The sequence below is a fragment of the Prinia subflava genome, chromosome Z (genome assembly GCF_021018805.1).
Source record: "Prinia subflava isolate CZ2003 ecotype Zambia chromosome Z, Cam_Psub_1.2, whole genome shotgun sequence".
In the NCBI taxonomy this organism is placed as follows: Eukaryota; Metazoa; Chordata; class Aves; order Passeriformes; family Cisticolidae; genus Prinia; species Prinia subflava.
Genome location: NC_086283.1, coordinates 49,497,489 through 49,521,134, shown reverse-complemented (window position 1 = coordinate 49,521,134; position 23,646 = coordinate 49,497,489). Strand labels below are relative to the sequence as shown.

Sequence of the window (23,646 nt, the reverse complement as noted above, 5' to 3'; positions counted from 1 at the left end):
ACTCTGCATCACTTACATGTGTAAGAGAGAAGCACGGTACCGACCAGTAAAACTGGTCCTAGAGAAAAAGGTCCCTTTTAACTTTTTCTTTCAGATGAACTGCTTGTCCTCAGTTTTCCCAGGGAACATCCTACAGACTTTCTGCAGTGCATGATGCTGGCTTACAGTTTGCTTCCAGGGAATAAGGAAAACCACTCTGGCAATTCTTGACAGCAGGGACATATCTTTTTGTTTGGTGGGACCTATAGATATGTCGTTTCCAACCTTTTTGATTTGCTATCCCTTCCTTATGTTGCTAAAAAAAGCCCACAGAAGGGTTTACATTAGATCTTCCAGCAACTTTGGACAAAATAATATTATTTTGGATATGAGCAGTTATGAGAGCCCAGAGGACAGATTACATATTTCCTGCTGGTCTGGTGGGGCAAGAGCCTTCTGGTGTCTCAATCTATTTGTGTTAACCCCTTCCAACATGCTGACTGCCACCAGCAGCAAGCCCATTTGTGCTAAGGAACAGACAGAAAAGACTTGAAGGGGAACTGCCAATATTTTGTCAGCATGACCATCCATTTTGCCATCCTTTAAAGTCTTCAAAAGGCATATGCCAACTTTTCTCCTGTTGTGATTATTGCAATGCCAGAGACTATGACAGTGGCAACATCAGCTACCTGAAAGGCGGTTGTAGCCAGCTGGAGCTTGGCCTCTTCTCCGAGGCAGTGACAGGACAAGTGCACACAGCCTCAAGCTGCACCTGCAGACATTCAGGTTTGGATGGCAGGAAGAATTTCTTCCTCAGAAGGGTTGTCAAGCATTGCAATGGGCTTCCCAGGGCACTGGTGGAGTCACCATCCCTGGAAGTGTTCAAGAAACAACTGGATGTGGCTGTGGTTTAGTTGACAAGTTGGTGATCAGTCAAAGGTTGGACTCAACAATCTTGGAGATCTTTTCCAAACTTAATGATTCTCTGGTTTTCTAATTCTTTGATTCCAGAAGTAGGTTTCTCTGTGTCTGGACTATCAAAACCTAATCCACCGCACCAAGTGCAGTTATTTTCAGCTTGTACAATATCCCTGTGCATGTGGGGTGTGTGCTTAAAAAGAAAACATTCCTCTCTCACTCACTTTGAGCAAGGAATTTGTTTCCATTCCTTGTGCATTCCTACAGAGGCATGAAATCCAAAGTGCACCTGACCCTTTTTTGATTCCAACAATCCATTTTATATTCTGAACTTGCTAATTCATTTAGTCAGTACACTTTCCCTATCACATCCTTTTTGCTCTACTGCTATCAGTGCTGTTCTGTCAAGTGATGAATCTTTCTCTGCTGTCCAGGAAGTCAGAATGAATTCCAGAGACCCAAACAGGGTATTAGTTTGTCATGACTTCAGTAAGCCCTCTTAGCTGCCTGTGGCATTAGGTCTCTTCACCAGATCGAAGCTGTGGTGCTTCAGAATGCTTTCATGAAGGACTGAGGTGAAATGGTGAGAAATATTCTTTTTGCGATGCGCTGTGGCGGTGTCTTTCCACGTTTATGTTTGTATGTGTGCATGGGCAAAGGTGGCACAACAACCCTGGGAATTTTTTGGCATGTGGACATTCTGGTCCTGGACTATCAATTGCCTGCTCATTTTGTCCTGTCTGATTTGAGACTTGCACACAAAATGTCACTTTTTAATTTAAGTAGTAAGTTAGTGCAAGTATTTTCCTTTTGTTTCTTAAATTACCTTTTCAGTAGAATAAAAGTATTACAGACCAAGCAATACAGTCTGAGGAGCACAAAAATAATTTGCAAATGGAATCTCAGATGGGTTGAAGAAACCTGTTAGAAAAGTAGCTGCCTAACTGAATAAACAAAATTAAATCAGAAAAGATTTTGGCTTGCATGTTGGGTTGGGCCTTAATGACAGATTCTCCACACAGAGAGTTAAGTTGAACTCTGGTTGTTTTCATTTTGGCAGATATTGGCCTATTTCCGTTCTTTCCCAGCCACTTTTAAGCCACTGAATTCCTCCCGCACCTTGGCTTCCCACTCCAGCTGCTGGTGATGGGAGCAGTAGGGAGGGATAGCACAGCTGCATGAGCTGCAGGGCCACATGTGCCAGGAAAAGGCCAGACAGCAGTGCTGGGGAACTGCAGCCCTGCTCCGGGCTGCTGCATGTTTGTACACACATGGCAGACATAGGAGTGAGGTTTAGCTGGAACAATGAACCAAGAAGCAAATATTACTGTATGCCATCTCTCAAACCATTGATTGCTATCTCAGCTGGGTGCTCATACCAAGCTTTCCTTTTACCTTATCTCATAAAAAGCACCAAGCTTGCTTGGCACGTGGGATTTTGACATGGAAAATTTTACGTCTGTGGGAATAGAAATTCAGCATGCAAAACCCCTCATAGATCTGCTCTGCAGCAAGGAGCTGACACTGTTAATCCCACTGGAACACATGTGGTGTACTAAATTTTTACGGTTGATGTTGGTGTTTGGTGTGACAACTAGCATTGATGAGTGAAAATAGAGCACTAGTGATGAAAAAAGTGGCTGGGGAAACCACGGTAACCTACTCCTCACACACAAAATCTGTCGTGACGGGACTGTCCGTGCGTGAGGCACAGCGCCGGGGCATGTAGAAGAATTTTTAGAAGAGCGAGGTCATGATTTATTGATAGGGGGTTTGAACAATCCCTGCTACCAGGGAACAGTATGAGAGTCTGTACTGTTCCTGTGCTGGTCTCGTAAACCTTGAATTAGTAAGAAAGTAGCAATTGTAATAATTTAGTGTGCCTTTGCACGGATGCTTCCTCACGGATGCTGAATACGTGTAACAACTTGCTAGGCCTTCTCATGGATGTAGAAAACAGAATGCTATTCATAAGGTAGAACAAAAGGTAAACTAGATGCCAAAAAACATGGACCAATGAACAATCATTTAATGTATATGTATATGTACTTTTAGCCAATCACCAACTGTTTAGCTGTGCTTGCTTTCCTCTCTGTAACCTGATAAAAGGAGTATACCAGGAATAAACAGCAGAGATCAAAGCTAATCATATTGATGCCTGTTTGAAAGGATGCTCTGCTCCTTTCTCGCAACAGGGGCACTGTTGCCATGAGGTTTTTTCCTGTATGTCAAGTGCTCATATTGAAAGAGCATGTGCAGCTTCTCTCACGCTTGTTAATGTAAACACTGGCTATGTTTAGCTAACTGTCTCCCATTGTTTACATATTACTAGATGGGAGGAGAAAGGTGATGGACAGTTTGACCAGTGGTGATTAGGAGGTGGGAAATGTCCTCCAATGGATGGACATTATAGAAGATGTATATAAGTTACTTTGTAAATAAACTGCAGGGGTTCCTGCCTCCTGCTCGGATCTGCTCACAACCCAGAAAATGTCTCCTGAGTCCCTCTCTTATCGTCAGGATCAGCTGCAGCAGGGGCACTGCACAGCTTCAGCGCGGGCTGACGAGGAAGGCAATCTTCCCATGGAGTGCAGGATTTCGGGGTTCTGATTGCCGCTCCTGCGCTGGGCTGCCAGCGCACAAAGCCTCCTCGAGCACCGGTGCCTCCTCCCCAGGCTTCCTGCAGTGCCTTTGCTGACTGGGTGCAGTCAGCCAGGCTGGAGGCAGGCTCAGCTGGTGTTACAAAGCAATCCTGTCCAAAAGAAAGAAAAAAGACAAAGGCCAAAGCAGAAAGGAAGTATTAGTTCCCAGGCTGAGTTCCTCACAGGTGGAGGCAGGATTCCTCTGGTTCCCAGAAGGATGCAGAAACAGGACACAGGGACACTATGTGCCCCTTCACCTGCATCTCCAGGACCTTGCTATTGCAGGCCAAAGTAGCACAAATTGTCTTCAGCCTTTTATCCAGGTGTCTTCGGCTTGTTGGGATTTTTCCTGTGACAACAGCCAGGGAATGCTGCTTGCTGTCAAAGGGCTTTGTTCCTTCCAGGAAGCTCCGAAGACTCACTTGGGTTCCTCCTTTCTAAAACATGGCCTGGTTAATTGCCAAAAAAATGAGCAGTGTAAGCCATTCCTCGGCACATGCCAATCCCTCCAAGACATTCTGATTCCAGTGGGGTTCAGGCCCAAGGGTTGTTCTCAAGAGCACAAAAGTTCTCGGTTTCAGCAGCAAGACAAGAGCAGGCAGCTTGGCAGGCCTCTGCCATCTCAAGCACTCACTTGCCTTCCAAATTCCTCTGCTTCCTCTAGCCATGGGCGTAAGTCCTGTTCTTGACCTGCTGTCTTCTCCTGTTCCCCGTGAGACTGGCACCTGTCTGCTCCTTCCCGTGGCACGTTGTGGGGAGGTATGGAATGAAATGACAGAGGAGAATTTCACAGAACCTGCACTTGGTATCGTTTGCCCCGTTTGGTGCTTGCAACTATCCGCAGCAGACATGGACTTTGCAGTTGTGTGAGCTATGTGCTCCAGAAAAGACAAGACTAAGTTAGCTCAGGAAAACCAGGATCAATTCACTCAGCTCCTGCAAGCCAGAAATGAGAGTGCAGCAAATGACTGAAAAATGCAGTGCTATGCAGCACGTCGTATCCACCATGGGCAGGATAGAGATTTCCAACCCACATGCATGGAGGAATCTGACTTTGCAGGTTTCCCCCAAGCCAAAGGCAGTGGGTTTTGGCAAAGGCACTGGGACCTTAGTGTTGGACAGAGAACATTTTCAAGAGAAGGGCTGACTTGGGAGCTGAGGGAAGCAGAGAGAATGGGCAAATGTGCCCATGGATGCATCCACACTGTGAAGGTCTCTCCAAGGGCAGTCCCTACCATGGACAGAACATGGGCACTGCTCCCTGCAGAGGACATGTCCCTGCCATATTGACCACACAAACGCTGTTCAGTGTCATACAAACACATATGGGTGGTTTGTTGCTCAGCTTTTTTTCCCCACTAAGGTATCCTTCTTCCTTCAGCACGCCTTACAGTGTGCTAGTTGGTGTTAGCCATGCAGTGAATGGATAGGAATGACAGGCATTCCAATTTAGGGAACTTTCCAGGATATTATTAAAGCACAGTTTCCCTTTGAGAATTTAAGCAAGTGTTCTTGAATTTAGTCAGAAGCAGTGGTGGCCAAAGGGCACGTTTTCTTGGGTTTCCTCACATCCCGGTTCTTTTTCAGTGTTCAGCTTGGTATACAGGGGGTATGGGCTCGGTGTCTGTTTTGTGTTACTTTTGATCCTCTGTCACCGCGAGCCTAGCTAGATAAGGACACTCAGGAGACAGAGGTCTGGGTTCAAACAGAGCAGCAGGCAGGAGAGCCCACCCTTAGTTTATTCTTCCTATTACATACCTCTCACAAGGTGACCATGGATTGGAGGGTGGTTATTCCACCTCTCACCCACATTGGTCAAGGAGGCTGTCATTCAACCTCCCCTTCTCTTGGAGAAGGAATCCATAACAAGGGCAGTATTTACAAAACACGATCTTGTGTTTACATTTACGAGTGTGAGAAGCTGCACACTTCCACTTTAATATGTACGCTCAGCAAATTAGGAAATCTCAGGGCAACAATCCTCTGAGCTATGGGTGACGGACTGCAAGGGGGTTTTGTGCTCCTTTGGGACAGAGGAGAACTTTCTGGGCTTTCTTTTGCATCAGAGGAGGTTGGGTTGCTATGCATAAGTTCACAGAGCAACCCATAGAAGCTGCTATTGTGATGTCAGTGGAGGGCTGCCACATCACAGTGCTGTCAAGACGAGGTTGCCCTGGTGCACGCAAGGCATCAGCGCCCAGAGCAGCTCTTGGCGTGCTCGTTGCAGGAGGATTGCCTTGACGGAGCTGTTCTCAGGCAACAGTTTGTGCCCTGACAAGGGAGTCTGTTTCTTTTGCCTGCTGTTGCACAAGTCTGTGGACTTGTGTAGGCATTGTTTTTTTTTTTTCCCCTGCGGTTGTAGGGTGTACGGACACGTGCCGGTGTCCTTTTTTATTTTCGTTGTTTTTTGAACAGTCTGGGGACTTGGGAAGGTGTCTTTTGTTTTCACCTCTTTCTTGGACAGTCCGTGGATTACAACGGGTGTCCTTTTGTGTCCCTTTTTCCTTGCGCAGTCTGGGGACTTGTGCAAGTGGGTTTTTTTTTCCGTTTTTGTTTTCTGACCCACGGACTGGAGCAGCCCTGCTGAAACGATGGAGCGAGTCCGTAGAGCAGTCAGCAGGGCTTTTTCATCAGTGTCATCCCGCAGATTTTTGAATGGTCTGAGACGTAAGTCGAAGTTTATCCCTTGGGGCAGCACATTGAGAGCAAAGTGCCATAAAGGTGCCATTGTGTTGGTAGAGCTTCTGCCAACAGCTTCGGCTAAAAAGAGGGTGTCTCTTGCCCAGCAGGCTGTGGACAACTTCCAAAATTCAGGCTAGGAGAGCTTTGCAGGTGTCCTTCTAAAAACTGTGCGGTTCTCTCCAGAACTGAGGGAAAGCAGCTTTTTTCTGTGCTCCATCCTTAAAGGATGCGCCTGTTGAACTGGACCCTCTCTGTGTGCTACAAGAGCCATTGGCTTTGGGCTGAAGGGCCGAGTGCCAAGCCGTCTTGTGTGTGCGCCTGAAGCCCACAGCTGGGCTTGTGCTGTGTCTGAACAGAACTGCAAGCACTAAGAGGCATTTGGAGAAAGCTTTTGTGGGGAATTGTTCACAGCAACCACAAGGGACATGCTGCATGCATTTTACAAAAAGAAAATTAAAGCCCAGGAAAGAGAGGAGAAACAAGCCACTTTAGCTGTAGCGTGGACAATGAGCTACAATGTAGGCCCTGAGTGCTGAGGAACAATTTGCATTTTCCCGGCCAAATTTCTTAACAGAAACTTGGCCGGCAAGAGGTTGACACAGCCTAGGGTATTGGCCTGCAGTCTTGCTTGCTGTGCTAAAGAAGTGTTGCTCTGGGAGGGATGCTGTGAAAGGAAAATGCCCTCTGCTTGGGTGATCTTATTCTGTGGGCTTCCTCAGCACAGACAGTTTTGTAACATCACCTGGTTCATTTTCCCTTCCACCTGCAGGTCGCCTCAGAGGTGGAAGGAGTCAAGGCCGTGGTTCGGTGAGTGGGATGGGCACCCTTGACATTCCTGGTGTCTGAGGATTGTGGAGCAAGCTGTGGGCTTGGTCTGTTGTAGTTGAGAGCCAGCCTGGCAGGTTGAAAGGAAGCACGCGTCAATGTCTGCATGAGCACTACCAAAAGCATTCCATCAGTTTCCTCCTTTTCCGCTGAAGAGCTTTTAACTAATGAAAGTCAAGTTTTGCAGACAGGAGGCTGTACGTTGATTGTAGCCAGGCTGAAATATCTCCTTCGGAAGCATATGCAGTCCCATCCAAACATTAGTGTCATCAGCCCCCTTGAATTCAGTTTTAATGACTGAGGACCCCACTTGTATCCAAATCCATGACTTGTCCTTACCACAGCTGGGGATAGAGCTCAGGACAAAGAAGGTTCTAAACGCCAGGTTATTCTCTGTCCCTCACGCTGCTGTCTGTCTGCAGAGCACCACAGCACCAGCAGAAGAACCTCCTCTGGCTCGCTCTCTTCCTCCAGAGGCTAAAGAGGAGGCAAAGGACAACTTACCTGCACGTGCTGTCAGTCCAGGGCCGGAGCATCTGGAACCAGTAAGTGGCAGCTTTGGTTGGTACAGTGCCAAGCTTTGGTGCAGCGCAGAGCTGCAGGTCTGTGATCAGGCAGCACTTGCCCTTTGTGGCTGAAGATGCTGAGGGCTGGAGTGCTGCCATGACCTGGCTCTTCAGCCCGTCCACTGACAGGTGGGAAACGGGATCTGAACTTCCACACGCAGGCATCATTTTCCTGGCATTGTGACAGGCACTGTGAACTTCCCTTGGTGTCAGATAAGCGGCAGCAGGATGTCCTTTAGTGCTACTGGTGTGAAAGTGAGCCCCTTTGTGCACAGTGTCTGTGCAGGCTCCTGTTGTCAGCGCACAGAGTGGTCCCAAGGCGCAGTTCACAGCCTTGTGGGGTAGGGAGGAGGCACCGTTGCCTGCAGGGACCTGCCCCTCTCCCTGCCCTAGCTAGGCAGCCACAGTCACTGCTTCCAGGACAGCCTTAACCTTGACATGACCCAAGTTTGCTGAGAAGAATCCTGAGCAGCTGTGCATGGCAGAGACAAGGTCTGTCTCTGAAGGTCTGCAATGCAGTTCCTCTTGGCTGCTCTGTAAGGCCTGAAATCCTGAGGGGAAGCCAGTTGACCACAGGCAAGCAGGGAAATGTTCCTTGCTTCTCTTCAGACGCTTACAGAGCAAGCCAAGGCTTAGTCGCTTACCCACATCAACACCCCCACACACCAGCTTTTGTCTTCACGTGAGCTGTGTCTCTGCTTCTCAAAGCTCTCAGGAGCCAACATCCCTACTCCCTACTGTTTGTTTGTGCTTTTTCCCTGCCCATTCCTTGCAGGCCCCAGCAGGAGAGATTCTTGCCAGTCAGGACTGCTGGGCCCAGGCAGGAGAGGCGGAGCAGCAGGAGAGCATGGATAGAGTGTGCGAAGCCCGGGATTTCAGGTGTGTGCTAAGCTTTCTCACTATCTCTGGGCAGGGGTGGGCATTGCTGGGCTTTAGGAGTCCCCGTGTCAAAGAACAAATTGGCTTCTCATCATTTGACTTGCTCAGCACAGTCGGGGTAGGGCAGCCCGTGGGCAGGTCCGGCTGCTGAGCCACCTAGAGCATTGCTGCCTCCTGGGACTGGCTCCTGGAACCTTGACAAAAAGCACTGAGAACTGGACCAGAGTAAAAGCAGGGGAGGTCCAGGCTGGGCTTGAGGGCAGCAAAGGCAATTGAACTGCAAAGGCAATCGTGCAGCAGAAGAAGCACCTCAGAGAGCTTGTGCAGATCCCAGCCCTGGAAATTTGGAAGCCCCAGCTGGATAGAGCCTTGAGCAGCCTGTCCAGATGCCATAGCTGACACCAAGTGCTTGGAGCTGAAGACTGGGCTAGAGGCTTCCTGGGGTCCCTGCCGGCCTAAACCATCTTGGGATCTCTTCATTATTGGATTGCAAATGTGTACCCATCTCCTCCTCAAGCTGTAGCTTGCAGGCTCTTTCCTTGTTCCCCTAGTGAAAGCAAGAGTAGTTGTGAGAGCACTCATCTGGACTTGCCAAGCGTGTCTTAGCCAAAGACAACTTTTACAAGTCCAGTATCAGTCCACTGTATCAGAGAGCAGCATAAGACCTAGCAGGCAGGAAGCTGTTAAGCTTTCTGGAAGTACCTGGCTTTTGGCTTCTGGAAGCTGGTTTTACTTTCTCATTGCTACAGACTCTTTCACCTGCACAAATGACAAAGAGACATGCTGGTCTAGGGAGGGCATTGCAGCATTCTCTTGAGGTGGAACTAGAGGGCTGTTGGAAGCCCCTGAGCCTGCCCTATGTGGGACATGGTATGAAGCTGTGGTTTTTGCAAGGAGACTGTGTTGCTATTAAAGGCTTATTTGTCTGTCCCTTGGCGTAGATGGGAGCAGTTGTCTGCCCTTGAGAGAAAGCACCACTCCTCGCTAGCCCGGGCCTTTGAAACGTCAGCAGAGACAGCGGAGGAATTGCAGCCTCACAGGGATCTGCTGAAGGAAGAGGTTCCTCTGGCGGTGCCAAAGGTACGCTCACCTTATTCCTAGGCAGCACTTGTGGGAGAGGGGACTGCCGCCCTAGCAAGACCACCCCAAATGCTGCTGCTGGCAGCAAGCTAAGACCGAGACTGTGTTGTTGTTGTTGTTGTTCCTCTTGGAAAATGGTGCCCCCCTTGCTTCCAGGTTTGCCGCCCACAGGGGCCGTCCCCCAGGGTTCTGGAGAGGCTGCTCCAGGAGTCCTCTCGCCAAGGGGACACGCTGTCCCAGGTGTGCAGAGAGGAAACGGTGCTGGCACAAGAGAAGGCTGCCCTGGAAGCCCAGCTGCCAGGCACGGAGCGGAAGCTACGAGGCCTTTCCAAGCAGCTGGTAGAGACCAGGTAAAGGCAGGGAGGAGAATCTGGATGAGGCATTATTGAAGGTCTGTAATTACAAAGGTGGTAAGCGTTCTATCAGGATTGATTGCCTCCTGTGTGCTCTCCGGATGTTTCTCTGACAGAGACGTGGAGAGACATGAGAAAAATGAAACAATGAGAAAAATACCTGAATGTTATTTTTCTGACAGCTCAAGCTCTCAAAGCTCTTCTTGGGAGCCTGCTTGGGACCCTTTGCACATTCCTATGGCAAATGCAACTTGGCACTGAATTGAATACCAGGGAAACCATGCAGATGTTTGCTGAAATGGAAGTTTCTATCTGGTTTTGGTTTCTCCTTCAGTGCACGTGAACATCAATCTTTCCTTGCCAAGTAGTTTACATGGTATTTTCAGAATTCAATGCTCTTATATGTGATTGCTGTGAGTAGGGTGCTGACCCTTTGGTGAAGCTGGAGGGTCATGCTGAAAATCTTGAGAGTCTTCTGAGCTAACTCTGGTGAAGTATGGTGCAGGACCTAGAGCTGCTTACTAGCAGCAGCAGCAGGGAAAGGTCTTGTGAATCTTGACAGTGTCTGGGGATTCTTGCTGAGCACTGATGCTTGCGCCCTTGTCCACCCATCGCTGTAACCCGTCAAGGTGCCTTTGTCTGGTCCCACTTCCTTTTTAAAAAGTGCGCAGACATTTGTGCACTGCTGGCTTAGTTAGCCCTAAATCAAGGTAGCAAGTGCTCTTGTTCATGAACTTCCAGTAACTGAAATGGCAAGATATCTGTCCCTCCTCCCAAGCAGTTCTTGTTCAGATGAAAGCCTTGTTCTGGTTTCCTACTCATGCTGCCAGAAGCCGGAGTTTTCATGCATAGTTCAGTGCATTCCTTTAGTCCCTTTTACTTAGACAGCGTCTGGAAAACAAAGAACCTCTAGGTAGACAATGAATAGCTTTAAACTTTGACAAGTCACCAAGGAACTCACTGTGTTCTGTTGCCCTGCTAAGTGACTTGGAAGTTCTTGATGAACTCAGGGCTGGGAGCAGAGGCTGGGCTTTTGCTCATTGGCCGAGACTTTGTGGGCACAGCCACCCATGTGGTGGATACGTCCCATGTGGGATACGTCACGCAACAGCAATTTGAGCTTTGGCTGCTGAGATCAAACTCAGCTGGGCTTTCTGTCCTGGGCAAGGTCATGAGGAAAGGCTACCCAATCACCTGGTGGCGCCTGCTTTGCTATTTTGAGTGGCAGAAATAGTCTTGCTGTATCTGAGTTTCCATGTAAGCCATTTTCCATCATCAGGTATAGGGATCTGAAGGTACATCTTACTGGAAAAAGTGCCCCTGGGCGTCAGGAACAATTTCTCTTCATCTTCACAACTTGTAGGTCAGTGAAGGAGAGCCTGCAAAGCAGCCTGCAGGCGGCTCAGCGGCGCATCTCGGAGCTGGAGATGGCCAGGAGCTGTCTGGAAGGCCAAGTTCGCACAGCCACGCAGGCCAAGGAGGTGATACTTGGTGAGAGCCTCGTGCGCTTTGTTTCTGGTGATTGCCCTGCCTAGAGCAATTGCTTTGTAGCCAGCTCTGTCTGCAGCGCTTCTGAGGAGTGAAGGAGCTGGGCGCAGGTCCCTCCTTGCCTGAAACTGAAAGGGCTTAAGGTCAGTAGAGTGCTCTGCTTGGGGAGTCTCTGACTTGCCCTTTGCCATCTTTGCAGAGGATGTGAGGGGCCTTGGTCGTGAGCTGCAAGCTGTAAGATCTCTCAGCAAGCAGCAATGTGAAGAAATGGCCCAACAGCTCCGCAGGATGGAAGAGCAGTACATCAAGGCTCTCAGACTCTGGCAATCTGCTCAGGAAGAGGAAAAAAGGAAGCTCCAGGAAAACTTGGTAAGAAACAATACGCACCTGAAGTTTTCAGGCTAGCTGGGTGGGCAGGCTTAGCAGAAGAGCAGCCTGAGGATGGGACATGGCTGCAAGCATGTGCTGTAGGCTACATGTTGCTGGGCCAGGCAGCAGAGGGCTTCAAGGAATCATACCTGAAGGCCTGTGAAGACGTAGAGGATGGTGCTGGGACAGTAAATGCAGCTACAGCTTCAGGATGGGCAAAAGTCAAGTTCCCCAGGAGGCTGGGTGGTCACCACCCAAGGCATGGCAGCAAAGGAGCAGGATCTTCCCCACAGCCTCGTGCCATGCAGCCAACTGCTGCTGACCTCGCTGCCAACTGCGGTCCCAGCAGCGGGGTTCCCTGCTTTCTGTCCTTCCACAGTGGACGCACATCTTCCCTTTGGGCTTGAAACATATGCCACAGGTCCCTGTTGCTGGCCTGTCTTGTGACTAGGGCGTTGGGGTGCTGGCCCCCTCCTTGTCCTGCAGTCCACCTGCAGCTTTTCCTTGATCAAAAGGCAGAGGAACTTTGAGAAGAGAGGCTCAGAAAATAGGCCGAAATGCTGAGGAGAGAGGGGCCAGGAAACAGGCAGCCATCAGAACAGGGAAGGAAGGTGGCATCTCCTTTCCTTTCACTTGCTGACCCTCCTGCTAAGTTTCTGGTTAAGACAGGAGTGCTGGAGGGCACAAAGACAGTACTGTGAACTCTTCAGGTCGGGGGTTGTGGAAGGGATGAGGCTTCCATTTTTTTCTTTGGAGAGCATAGCTGGGACTTCATCTGGATATGTCTCTTCCCCTCGGCAGGAGAGACAGCTGGAACAACAGCGTTTGGAGGCGCAGCAGCAGCTGGAGGAACAGGCAAACCTCGTGGCAGAGGTACAGGGGGAGCAGGAGAAAAGGCTGCTTGACATGAAGCAGGAAGCTGTCATCATAGAAGCAGAATAAGCAATCATACGAAACAGAGCCAGTCAAAAGGCAAAGAGTGTGAAAAGAGAGTTTGTGTGTTGTATTGGACTCCTGTGAGCTCCTTAATGGCTCTGCTTCTCTGCACAATGTCTGTCTGGGTGGGATTGTGTCTTAGCTAGGCCTTGGTAAACTCAAGAATGAGAACAGAATACTCTTGGAGAGCATGAGCACATCAATGTTGCTTGCCACACAAGTGGTGTGTGGGAAGTTTAACGCGGTCTTCTCTTCCTTTCTGTGCAGCTCCAGCATCAGAAGGCTGCTGTCTTAACCAGAATGCACCAGATGGAGAGAAAGCTAATCCGAAGCCAGCAGCAAGTCGAGCAGCTGAGGCTGGAGCTGAGTAAGGAGCGGGAGAATGGGCAGGTGAGCCTGACCAGCCAGGTAGCAGAGGGAAGGGCAGGAATGGCGCCATGGACTATAGATCTCAGGCGAGGGAAGGCAAGGACTACTGCAGGCACTGGATGCACAGAGGCAGGTGCTAGTAAGATTTTTCCTGACACAATATCAAGGACAAGCTACAGCAAGCTCAGAGGGAGATGAAGGCAATGGAGAAGAGACACAAAGAAGAAATGGAAAGGATGCGCAGGATCCAGCTGCAGTACAGGCTGTGTGAACAAAAGCAGGTGAGTGGAAGAGCAGTAGGCACTGCACTCATGCAACAAGGGGTCTCTCCTCTTCTCACCTTTCCCCTGCACAGCAGCAGGTAGATGGAGGCAATACTCTGTGTTCTCCACGGCAGCTGGTCACAAGGACTCTTACTGGGCCACTGAATCTCAGCGGCTGCCGTGGGCAGCAGGGCTAATGCTTTGGCCAGTGGGCCGGCAATGCTGTGAATGTATTTCTGCTGTCCACAAAGTGCTGGCTTTGTATTTTGAGAGGTCTGTTCAGGTGAACGTGGTGCCCCACACAGATTCCGAACAAGTTGTCCCTGTCCATGGTGAATGCAGTGCTGAGAAGAGGGTGAAATTTCAAGTTGCTTTTTCCCTTTCACAGTCTCTACTATGGCTGGCTGTGCCAAGCTGTAGTCTCTGACTGCTTGTTTGGGTTGGATTTGAGGTGGAAGAGTTGACAGCTCAGCTTGCAGCCTTACACCAGTGTTGTTCCAAAGGGCTTCCCTTTGAAATGGGCTGTCTGGGGAATCTCTGCCAGCCACCTTTCTGACACAAATTAATTTCTTGTCCCAGATGGACACAGGCTCTGCAGCAGCGTCCTCCAAAGAAGGAGTCTCCCCTCTGCAGCCTGAAAACTCGAGCATGGACAGTTCATGCTGGTCAAGCCAGGAGAGAGAGAAGCAATGCCTGAAGATGCTGAGTACGTCCTGTGGATTTCCTGTGCAATGGAGCAGTGTGTTGTGTGTGTGCCTCAGCATCAGCTGTACCACATCTTCCTCCTCACCCCAGTGTCACATCGACATTCTGGACTCCCTACAGAAGCCATTGTTGTGCTTGGATGCAGCCGGGGAGCTCGTGGGGCATTCCTTTTGCCTCTGAGGGCAGCTGGGAGTGGGTGGGCTTTGCCTGAGCTTCCCTGTGCGGGAAAGGCAAAAGCAGGGATTGTTTCCCAAACCACAGAAGGCTGTGACCTAGCAAATGACCCAGTGAACACAGTGTGTGTGCTAGTGTGGCCAAAGTGATCAGCACAGTTGGCTTCCTGGATTCCCTTTAGACTCCTGACTTGTCACTGGTCCTTGGAGACCAAATCCTTCTGAGAAGTTGATTGGCTGTGGGGCTGGTTTCATACTGGGGTTGTTTTTAGGACTGGTATTACTTCTACGATTCCTTCTTGGTTGTGATGAGAATTCTACAGTTTGGTTAACCCAACCTCCTTGAAAAGAACATCAGGTACATCTTGAAAAGTCACATCAATGTGGCACGGTCAGACAAAACTGCCCTGCAGGCAATTCTCAGGAGGAAGCCTGCAGCCCCTCTGCAGCACATTCCTCCAGTACGGGGCACTTTGTCACGGTTAATGCCCAGCCAGTGAATACTCTTGGAATACTAAGCATCGGCCTCAATACTCTAGGAAAGCACACCAAGGCCTTGGCGACTCTGCAGTAAAACTCAGCTGGTTCTTTTAACTGGCAAGGGCTGGCAGTGCAGGGCTGTCAGAGAATAACCGGTGAGGTAAAGAGAGCCTGCTTTACTCAGTGTCTGCCATCAACTCTTGGGACAGAGGGTGGATTGATCTACTCCTCCGTGGGTCTGAACTCTGAGACAACCATCTTCTGTCTCGAGTGGTGTCAACAAGCTTGTGATGGAGCTCGGTCTGGCTGTGGCTTCTTCACAGTGGTTGTCAGTGGCCATTCATGGGCTTTGCCAAGCTTTTAGTCATACCTGCCCTGCCGCTGACGGCTGATGTGTCTGCAGAGGCTGGAGCCTTCCTTAGCTGGGAGGTTTCAGCTGCCGCCACGGTGCTGCAGCTTTGCCTGGACTCGTGAAAGGATCAGCACCTCCTTTGGGCAGCTGTGTGTGTCACGGCAGCGCCTGAGGAGCGGCGCTGTCCTTGTGACCCGTCTCGGCCGTGCCCGTTTGGGAAGATGGGGCACGTGGGCCGTGTTCAGGAGGCCGAGCCCAGTGCTGGTGCCTGCTGCCTCCCAGGCTGAAGACAAGGAGTTGTAGTTCTTCACTAAATGGGAATGGGCAAAGTCATCTTTGGAACTTAGGCTGCTCATAAAGGAAGAGAGTCCTAATTCTTACAGCCATTGTTCTTGGTGATGGCATGAGCTGCTGTTCTCTAAAACTGGCAAGGCATTCTTTAGGCAAACTGCTGAGAGGTAGAGAAGTGCCCTCCTCTCCTGGAATTCACTTTGCTATATTCTTTCTGCTCTGCAAAAAGCAGCTGTTGATAAAAATTCACCCCAGATCCCAGGGGGCATTTAAACTCTGAAAGTATGAAACCTTTTGTGGAATCTCACAAGAGAGTGTTTCTCCCCAAGAAAAGGAAGGGTCATGATTTTTCAGCCCTCCTTCCCTTTGTAGATTGCAATCACTTGCCTTGGTGCCTGTTCCTTTCTGATCTCTGTGTGCTCTGAAGGTTTCTCCCTGGGCTTAGTTTGCTCTCAAGGTAAACCTGCAAAGGAGTATGGAGAATCAGACTGTGTGCAGGCCGTGTGTGTTTCAGAGCTGCCTGGCTTGCTGGGGCTGCTGCTGTTGTTGTTCTTGTTGATGTCACTGTAAGGCAACCGACCATGAATTGCTCAGAGCCTCACAGAGTGGGGCTGAGTTTCAGAGCTCCTAGAAGTCAGTATCTCTCTTTTGAAGTTTGCTTCTTGCATTTTGTTTCTTTCAGGGAGCATTGTGAGCATGGCAGATCCAGCAGAGAAATACACTGGCTGGCAACATATTGGCAGTGGGTGAGTGCAGCCACACTTCCTTCTACACAACTATGGGCCAGGTATTTTGGTGGTGCAGTATCAAGTGGGAAGTCAGGCAAGCTGCAAGCATCTTCAGAGCCCGGCTTTAGATTGTCCCTGTCTCAGTACTGATCACATGGCATCATCAAAGATAACTGGATGCTGCCAAAGTCTTGCCTGCTTTAGGGAGCAGCACCTGGAAGCCCTCCTGTCCCTCAAGCGTGTGGCACCAGTTTGCTTGTTTTCCTAGGAAACTTGGTTTTGTATGAGTCAAAGTAAGACGGCCACACTAAGGAAGGAAGCAAAACCTGAGAGAGAGCTTCCCTCCTGATAGCTGTCAGATAACAGCTGTTTTCTTTCCAAAATCTTGCTGAAAACAATATTCAGTGGTCAGGACACTAAGAAGGGCTGTGTGGTGTTGCCTGAGTTTAACGGATAGAATCAAGAGAGAGGTGAGAAGGCCCAACAGGCCTACGTGTTTCATTGCCTGGAAAGGCACGCCACACGCACAGACACAGAAAGGAAAAGGCAAAGAAAACCCCCACATCCATATTCTAGTGTGTCCTTTGGAGATTTGTAGCAGCCCTTTTTTTTCCTGTTGGACGCCTCTTTTCTCTTGCACACGCTGCACGGCAGAGGGCTGCTGGGCTGCTGTGCCATTGGCTGAAGAGTAGATGACCTCTGGTGTTTTAGAGATGCTTCAGGCAGCAGAGAGCTCCCTCCTGGGCTGCCTTTTGCTTCTCAGCACTGAACAGCTTCTCTGTTCTCACCGCTGTCCTTTTTGTAGGGCTTTTGGCACCGTTTCTAAGGCCTTGGATGCTGCCAGGGGACAAGAGGTAAGTGCCAACAGCCCATGCAGATTTTGCATCTCATTTCCCCTGGGATGGGATCTGTGGCCAGAGCTTTGGGCCACCTGTCTATGCTACAAAGGCTGTCCCGCAGAAGCAGGCTGCAAAATGCATCTTGGACAGGCTTTGTCCTTCTTACCTAGCTGAATGGATGCAAGGACAGCAGTGGTGTTTTTCTGAGGACACACTGGCTTGGACTTACTGGCTAAATATGCATAGATTAGCTGATGGCAACAGCCCTCATTTTTGGACCAATTCCTCTTAAGCCCAGGTTCAGACACAGATAGGATTTCCCATTGTTTTCCATCACGTGGTGCAGTTTGAAAATATAATGCAAGACCTAAAGAAGGAAAGATCTCGTCTGGAGTGCAGTTTGGCATTTCAGTCCTAGGTAACCTGGTACACACACCCACACATATACATACACACACACACAGACAAAGACATCAGTGTGAAGAAGTTGATGAAGAGCTTTGAATAATACAACCTTGTGTTGGTCCTGTGTCAGTGACATGCCATTACAGAGCTGCTGCTTGTACTGAACAGACACGATGGTGTCTTGGAGAGTCCCACTGTTCTTTGGGGCTAAAAGTTCAGAGTCCTGAATTCTCATTGGTGGCTCTCAGCAAATACTACTCCATTGTCCTGGAGTAGTTCCTGATCCACCTGCAGTGCTGCGCTCAAGAACTGCACTTGGAGGCACTGCACTACAAGGCATTCTGTAAGCCCTAAAGCCCATTTCAACCTGGTGTGTATCCATAATGTACCACAGAAAGGATTCTTCATTTTTAAACCCACTACATAATTACAAGTCTAGAGCGTGGTGAAGAACGTTCTTCAGAGATGCAAAATCCAAACTGAAGAAGTTGGGATGTGCTAGAATTGCAACTTTGCTTTGAGTCGCCTTGGAGTTCTTTTCTGGACAGCATTTTCTCCCTCATGTCTGTCTGTATTTACTTTGGCGCACAATCAAGAATGGCAGCAGTTTCTGAAGTGCTGGTCAAAGCCCCTAGAAATGCTAACGTGTTATCTGCGGTTTCAATTTCTTTTCACAGCAGCAACATTGCTTTTGGCTAGCAAAAGGTGTGTAAGCGATAAACAAAGTCTATTTGAGAAGTCTGTGGGTGCAGAGAGTGTTGTTAGCATTTTGTGGTTGATGGTTTGGATTCCCTTTTTACCCAGGTGACAAGGCGTCCAGGCTCATGAGCGCACGGGAGAAAGAGGCTCATGTAATGTGTGCTCCTAACAGCTTTCAACATCATTGTAGGTGGCCATAAAAGAACTTAATCTCCAGCACCAGGGTGTCGAGGAAGTGTTAAAAGAAATCCTGGTCTTGAAAGAAAAAAGAAACCCCAATATTGTCACCTACCTACAAAGGTAAATAGTTCTGGTGTTGTTCTGGGAATGTTCGTTTGCATACATGCAAGGCACAGATTGCAAAGCTCTTTCCTCACTGGCTCAAAAGCGATCTTTCTATTGCAGCAATCCACTCCTGTAAGAGACGTGGGAGGAGATTGCATTTTGTCCCCAGGAATGGTTCCTGGCATAAAGAGCTTGGAGACTGTTCTTAGAAATCTGGCTCTCTTACTAAGCCAGCAGCCTGTATGTTCACTGGCTGCATGTTCTTTTGCTGTTTTGGGGCATGAATTTTTCCAAGTGTCAGAGGAGAAGTGCTGACAAAGCATCACAGCAATGATTTGCCTTGCCATGTTCCCACTCTTTTCCATTGCTATGCATGCCAAAAGACTAGACTAGGAGACACAGAATTTGCCAGGTTTGAAATTGGTTTTCCTGTTTTTGACTGTCCTTTATTCAAGAATTCCCAAAGGGTGTCCGCAGTGCTGCACACCCACTTGCCCAAGGCAAAAGCTCTGAACACTTGTGTCTCCTTGTTGCTGGAATTAAGGGTGCAATTTGTGTATGAAGATGATGAAGCAGCTGCTGGGATGTGTCTGCTTCCAGATTTATCTTTGCCTCCCAAAACAGCCTTTTTTGCCTGCTTGCCACCTGAACCGTCTCCTTTTTTGTGGACGTGTCTTCCCCATTTAGACAGCACAGATTGCAAGCACTGGATAGCCTAGGTGGAGCGTGTCTTCATTTCATTCCATCTTCATTTAGCAGTGACCTGGAAGCAAAACTCAACTGTAGGCTTTTCTTCCGTACGGCAATTTAGCTTTGCACATTCAGCTCCACGCTGTTGTTTTCCTCTTCCAGCTACCTTGTCAATGGGGCTGTCCTGCTGGTGCTGGAGTACATGGACGGAGGCTCTTTAGCTGAGGTTGTCAGAAAGAAAAGGATGGATGTAGGACACATAGCAACAGTCTGTCGCGAGGTAAGGAATCCTGCTTGTGCTTGGGATGGCTTGGATGGGCTTGTCCTTTGAAAGCTTTGCTGAGTGATTCCATGTTCAGAGCTTTTTTTCTGTCTTGCTCTTATGCTTCAGAGAAGCAAGAGCATCTGGACGGAACTGTCTGCCAGTGTCCCTGCCCTTACTATAGTCTGTTCTTTACGCTTCTCTACCATTGTTGAACTCTCTGTCTCCTTTTCCTTTGTATTTTCTCTTCTGTGCTTTGCCTCTCCAAGCCTTTGCCCACAATCTTTCTGCACTGACTTCTTTGCCTGTAAATGCAAAGGTGTCCGAGTTTGAGACCAACGGCAAAGCCAAAGGGAGAGTCATCTCTCACAGGTCTCAGCTTCAAGGGATGGCATGGCACCCCCATGGTGCTTGCTGCTGAAAACTGACTCATCAGCTACTTCCAAATCTGCTGTGGAGGCAGCCATCAAACGCTTGTCCTCCAGTCTCCCGCCCGACAGTGATCCCCTTGGTACCTAAGGCAGGGACTTTTCCTCTTTTGGAAAACCCTCCTTTGTCCTTGGGATGGGGAGAACATATCCACCGGAGCAGCAGTATTGTGACTGGCTTTGCAGGGGACAGACTCCTGCAACGACGGATGTTTGCCCCTCAGAAACAAAGATGCCTTCCCTTGGAAAGATCCTGCTCTCCTGGGGTTGCAGCAGCAAGCTCTTCCTCTTGCCAGCACTCAGTGTTCCTGTGGGATCTGTGAATCTTCATGAGCAGTTTCCTTTTGTGTGTGATGAATTCAGATCAGGCTAACTTTTGGCCTCCTCTTTCTTTTTTCTCTCTCAGTGCCTGCAAGGCCTGGCTTTCCTTCATGCCAACCAGGTGATCCACAGGGACATCAAAAGTGACAACATCCTTCTGAGCCGGGATGGCGCCGTCAAGTTGGGTGAGTGTTCTTGGTCAGGCGCAGCACTCCGGGGAGGAGCTGGGCTGGGGCTGCTTTTGTTTGGCTGCCAGGTGCCAGCAGTGGAGCTGCTGAGAGTGCACAGAGCACTGCTGCGAGCTCAGGGTGTGGCTGGAAGGTGCTGAGTGGGGCTGAGAGGCACAAGGTGTCAAGAGTAACTTTGGTTTGTGTGTGCTCCTTCCAAAGGGAGAGAGTTACAGTGTAAACCTTCATGTGAATGAGGAAAAGCCAAGGTGGGAATCGTGGCAGGTTTGTTAAGGGGACAACTCTCAATTTTCTTGGCTGCAGTCCTGAGGAAAGAGAGCACAGCTGCTTTTCCAGCAAGATTGAGCACTGCATTGTGAGACTTGGAGTGAGAAACCCTTTTCCTTGGTTTCCTCTTTGAAGCAGTGTTTGTTTTTCTCCTCAGCTGATTTTGGCCTCTGTACTTGGCTCACCCCTGAGCACAGTAAACGGAAGTCCGTGGTCGGCACCCCTCGCTGGATGGCACCCGAGGTGGTGAGAGGAGAGCCATACGGCCCTAAAGTGGACATCTGGTCCCTTGGCATCGTAGGAATACACATGGCCAAAAGAGAGACTCCTTACATTCGTCTAAACAGTGCCAGGGTAAGGTGCAAGTACGCTCAGGTACCGGTGTCCTTCTGGTCTGTCTCCATTAGACAAAATCCCATGCCCACAGCTTCAACTGGTTCCACCAAGGCCCACTTTGAAAAAAGGTCCCTGGGGCTCTCATGAGCTGTCAAGGCAAGGCCTCTTGCAGGTTGCAATAACTGGGGCTGCACCAGAGCCTTTTGTCTTTTGGGAGAGCAGGCTCATCTCTAATGGTCTGCTAGGCAAAAAATTGCCACTGCAGACTGGAGCTTGAAATACGGCGTCTAGGTGAGCACTTAAGGATATGGAAGAAACAGGAAGGCTCTCATGTTTCCTTTCCTTCAGGCTATGTATCTGATAAGCACGCAGGGGGCACCAGATGTGCACACGCTCAGGCTGCCCGCTGCCTTGCGTGACTTTCTGCGCTGCTGCCTGCAGATGGATGTGGACAGGCGAGGCTCTGCCAAGGAACTTCTGCAGGTACGATGCAAAGAGGCTGCAGGCCCACCAGCTCTTCCCTCGCACAAACTCCAGGACATCAGATGGGCCCCCTGTAGTGATCTCTGCTCTGGGTGCTTTTCAAATGGAAACCAAGTGGGATCCAAGACTGACTGAGGTTAGATGGGACCAGTGAAGGTCATCTAGTCCAAACTGCCTGCCACTGGCAAGGACATGCTCAAGGAGATCAGGTTGCTCAGAGCCCCATCCAACCTGACCTTGAATGTTGCCAGGGGTGGAGCACCTGCCAGCTCTCTGGGCAGCCTGTGCCCCTGTTTCAGCACTCCCCTGGAAAACAGTTTCCACCTTCAGAGCCAATCTGAATCCACTCTCTTTGAGCTTAAAAGCAGTCCCCTTTGTCCTCTTGCAATTGGCCCTGCTAACAGATGTGTCCCTATCTTTCTTCTAAGCCCCTTCCAAGATTGAAAGGTCTCCTTGGGGCTTGCCCTTCTGCAGGCTAAACAAGCCCAAGTGTCTTAGGTAATCCTCAGAGGAGAGCTCGCAACTTGTGGTCATTTCTGAGGCCCCCTTTTGCTCTTGGCTGCTGTGTTCAGGTTTAGCTGCTAGCCAAGGCAGTGAACTATTGCAGTGCTGGGGGTGGAGGCCTGCAGTGGGGCTTGAAGAACTCAAGGAAAGCAGTCCCTGCCAAGCGGTTCTACACTGGTCTGTGGCAAGGCAAGGGCTGTGTGGAGCTGCCTGTGAGCCTCAGAGTGCACCCAGCTTGTCCCTCCTGGCCCACTCTTAGAGGTTCCTGCCAGCCAAACAGGGACAGCTGAGCAGGATTTGTGCCAGCCCCATGTGCTGCCTGGCCCGGTCAAGTAGATGAGAACCTCTGCGGCTTTGCTGCCAGGTTTTGTGGCAGACAGGGAGCTGGTGAGTGGGCCACTTCCTTGGCTGTCCCAGCTGTGAAGGAAGATGCCAGCCAGCACAGGAGGGGAAGGGCATGCCAAGGAAGACATTGCTCTGCCTGCAAGCCAGAGCTGAGTCCATCTGCGCTCTGCCGTTTGTGTCTGTCTGTGTTTCTGGGTGCTAGAGGAATCCAGCTTGACCCTGATAGAAGCTCAGTTTGGAAAAGGATGCTTTCCTTTCTCCTTTGGCTCTTTACTTTCAATTTCTTTTGTTTTTTCCCTTTGGACAGCATCCATTTCTCAAATTAGCGGAGCCTCTCTTCAGCCTCTTCTGGCAGCCTGATTGCTGTCATCCCTGCAGCAAAGTAGTGCAGGCAGCACAAGGACACCTCATGAGTTGGAGAAAAGAGCCTCTGAGGACAGGAAGAAATCTTGAGGAGAGAGGGGCCAGGAAACAGGCAGCCATCAGAGCGGGAAAGGAAAGGTGGCATCTCCTTTTCTCCCACTTGCTCATCCTCCTTCTAAATTTCTGCTTAGGACAGCATTGCTGGGGGTCACAAAGTCACTATTAATGTCACTACTGTGGTCTCACACAGACATTTTGGACTCCTTACAGAAGCCGTTGTTGTGCAGCCAGGGAGCTCGTGGGGCATTCCTTTTGCCTCTGAGGGCAGCTGGGAGTGGGTGAGCTTTGCCTGAGCTTCCCTGTGCAGGAAAGGCAAAAGCAGGGATGATTTCCCAAACCACAGAAGGCTGTGACCTAGCAAATGACCCAGTGAACACAGTGTGTGTGCTAGTGTGGCCAAAGTGATCAGCACAGTTGGCTTCCTGGATTCCCTTTCAAATTCTCCAGCCATTGGAGACAAAATCCTTCAGAGAAATTGGCTGTGGGGCTGCTTTCATACTGGTGTTGTTTTTATGATTGGTAGTACTTGTACTATTCCTTCTACAGATCACATGGACCCCTGCCATGTAAGTCTCCACTCCAGGTGCTTTTCAAATTAAAACAAAGGAAAGCTGCAGTGAAGCAATTGAGGAAGAGGAGATGACCAGGAGCAGTTTGGGATTTCCTTCTCCAATGCCAGCTTGGAGATGGACTCAGAATAAAAATCCTAGAAACCCCCAAGCTCTGTTGGAGGGGTTTGGATTGCCCCCTTGGTCACCTTATCTGTTGCGGTGTGCGTTTCCCAGGATGCGCTGCCAGCATTGGGGTGCGTCACATTCCCCCCGGGGAGACTCTTTCTCCCCGCTCAGGAACTCCAATGGTCTCAGCAGTTGCTTTTGGGGTGCAGAGATGAAGCAGAGGCGAGACGGGTCTTGGGGTAAACTGAGGAGATTTATTAAAGGTACAACTGAAGAATAAAAACTAAAAGCTGAACCCCAAGGACCGGGAGCACATGTCTTGCCGTGGATTTTATAGACAGGGCAATACAAAGCAAACAACCAATGAGAATGCACTCAGGGAGGAGTCCAAGGCAGAGATACAGAACTAAATCCAA

At 49.7% G+C, this 23,646-nt stretch overlaps 2 protein-coding genes across 3 annotated transcripts; both read left to right on the top strand.

The window, feature by feature from the left end:
* The first annotated feature begins 398 nt into the window (after positions 1-398).
* Positions 399-16,742, top strand: LOC134564451 (ciliary rootlet coiled-coil protein 2-like). 2 transcript variants are annotated; one of them, XM_063423312.1, is made up of 10 exons: positions 399-7,591; positions 8,388-8,491; positions 9,433-9,571; positions 9,728-9,921; positions 11,288-11,415; positions 11,612-11,781; positions 12,583-12,654; positions 12,985-13,107; positions 13,929-14,055; positions 16,033-16,742. In XM_063423312.1, the coding sequence occupies exons 1-10, from the start codon at positions 7,340-7,342 to the stop codon at positions 16,098-16,100; spliced, it is 1,377 nt and encodes a 458-aa protein (XP_063279382.1). In that variant the 5' UTR covers positions 399-7,339; the 3' UTR covers positions 16,101-16,742. The 2 variants fall into 2 exon arrangements, 1 of the variants encoding a protein (XP_063279382.1); XR_010083564.1 differs by lacking the exon at positions 16,033-16,742 and having other exon boundaries at positions 404-7,591; positions 12,985-13,367; positions 13,929-14,027.
* LOC134564516 (serine/threonine-protein kinase PAK 3-like) lies at positions 16,129-23,393 on the top strand. Its single transcript, XM_063423410.1, has 8 exons — positions 16,129-16,137; positions 18,212-18,321; positions 19,159-19,276; positions 20,093-20,192; positions 20,620-20,816; positions 21,147-21,281; positions 22,438-22,631; positions 23,100-23,393. The coding sequence occupies exons 1-8, from the start codon at positions 16,129-16,131 to the stop codon at positions 23,194-23,196; spliced, it is 960 nt and encodes a 319-aa protein (XP_063279480.1). The 3' UTR covers positions 23,197-23,393.
* The last annotated feature ends 253 nt before the right edge of the window (positions 23,394-23,646 follow it).

Excerpts from the sequence above, each read along its gene's own strand:
- LOC134564451 (XM_063423312.1), top strand. The coding sequence starts at position 7,340 with ATGACTGAGGACCCCACTTGTATCCAAATCCATGACTTGTCCTTACCA. Across the intron at positions 9,572-9,727 it reads TTCCTCTGGCGGTGCCAAAG|GTTTGCCGCCCACAGGGGCC; the intron begins GTACGCTCACCT and ends CCTTGCTTCCAG. Across the intron at positions 11,782-12,582 it reads GGAAGCTCCAGGAAAACTTG|GAGAGACAGCTGGAACAACA; the intron begins GTAAGAAACAAT and ends TCCCCTCGGCAG.
- LOC134564516 (XM_063423410.1), top strand. Across the intron at positions 20,193-20,619 it reads GGATGGCGCCGTCAAGTTGG|CTGATTTTGGCCTCTGTACT; the intron begins GTGAGTGTTCTT and ends TTTTCTCCTCAG. Across the intron at positions 22,632-23,099 it reads ATCAGAGCGGGAAAGGAAAG|ATCACATGGACCCCTGCCAT; the intron begins GTGGCATCTCCT and ends TTCCTTCTACAG.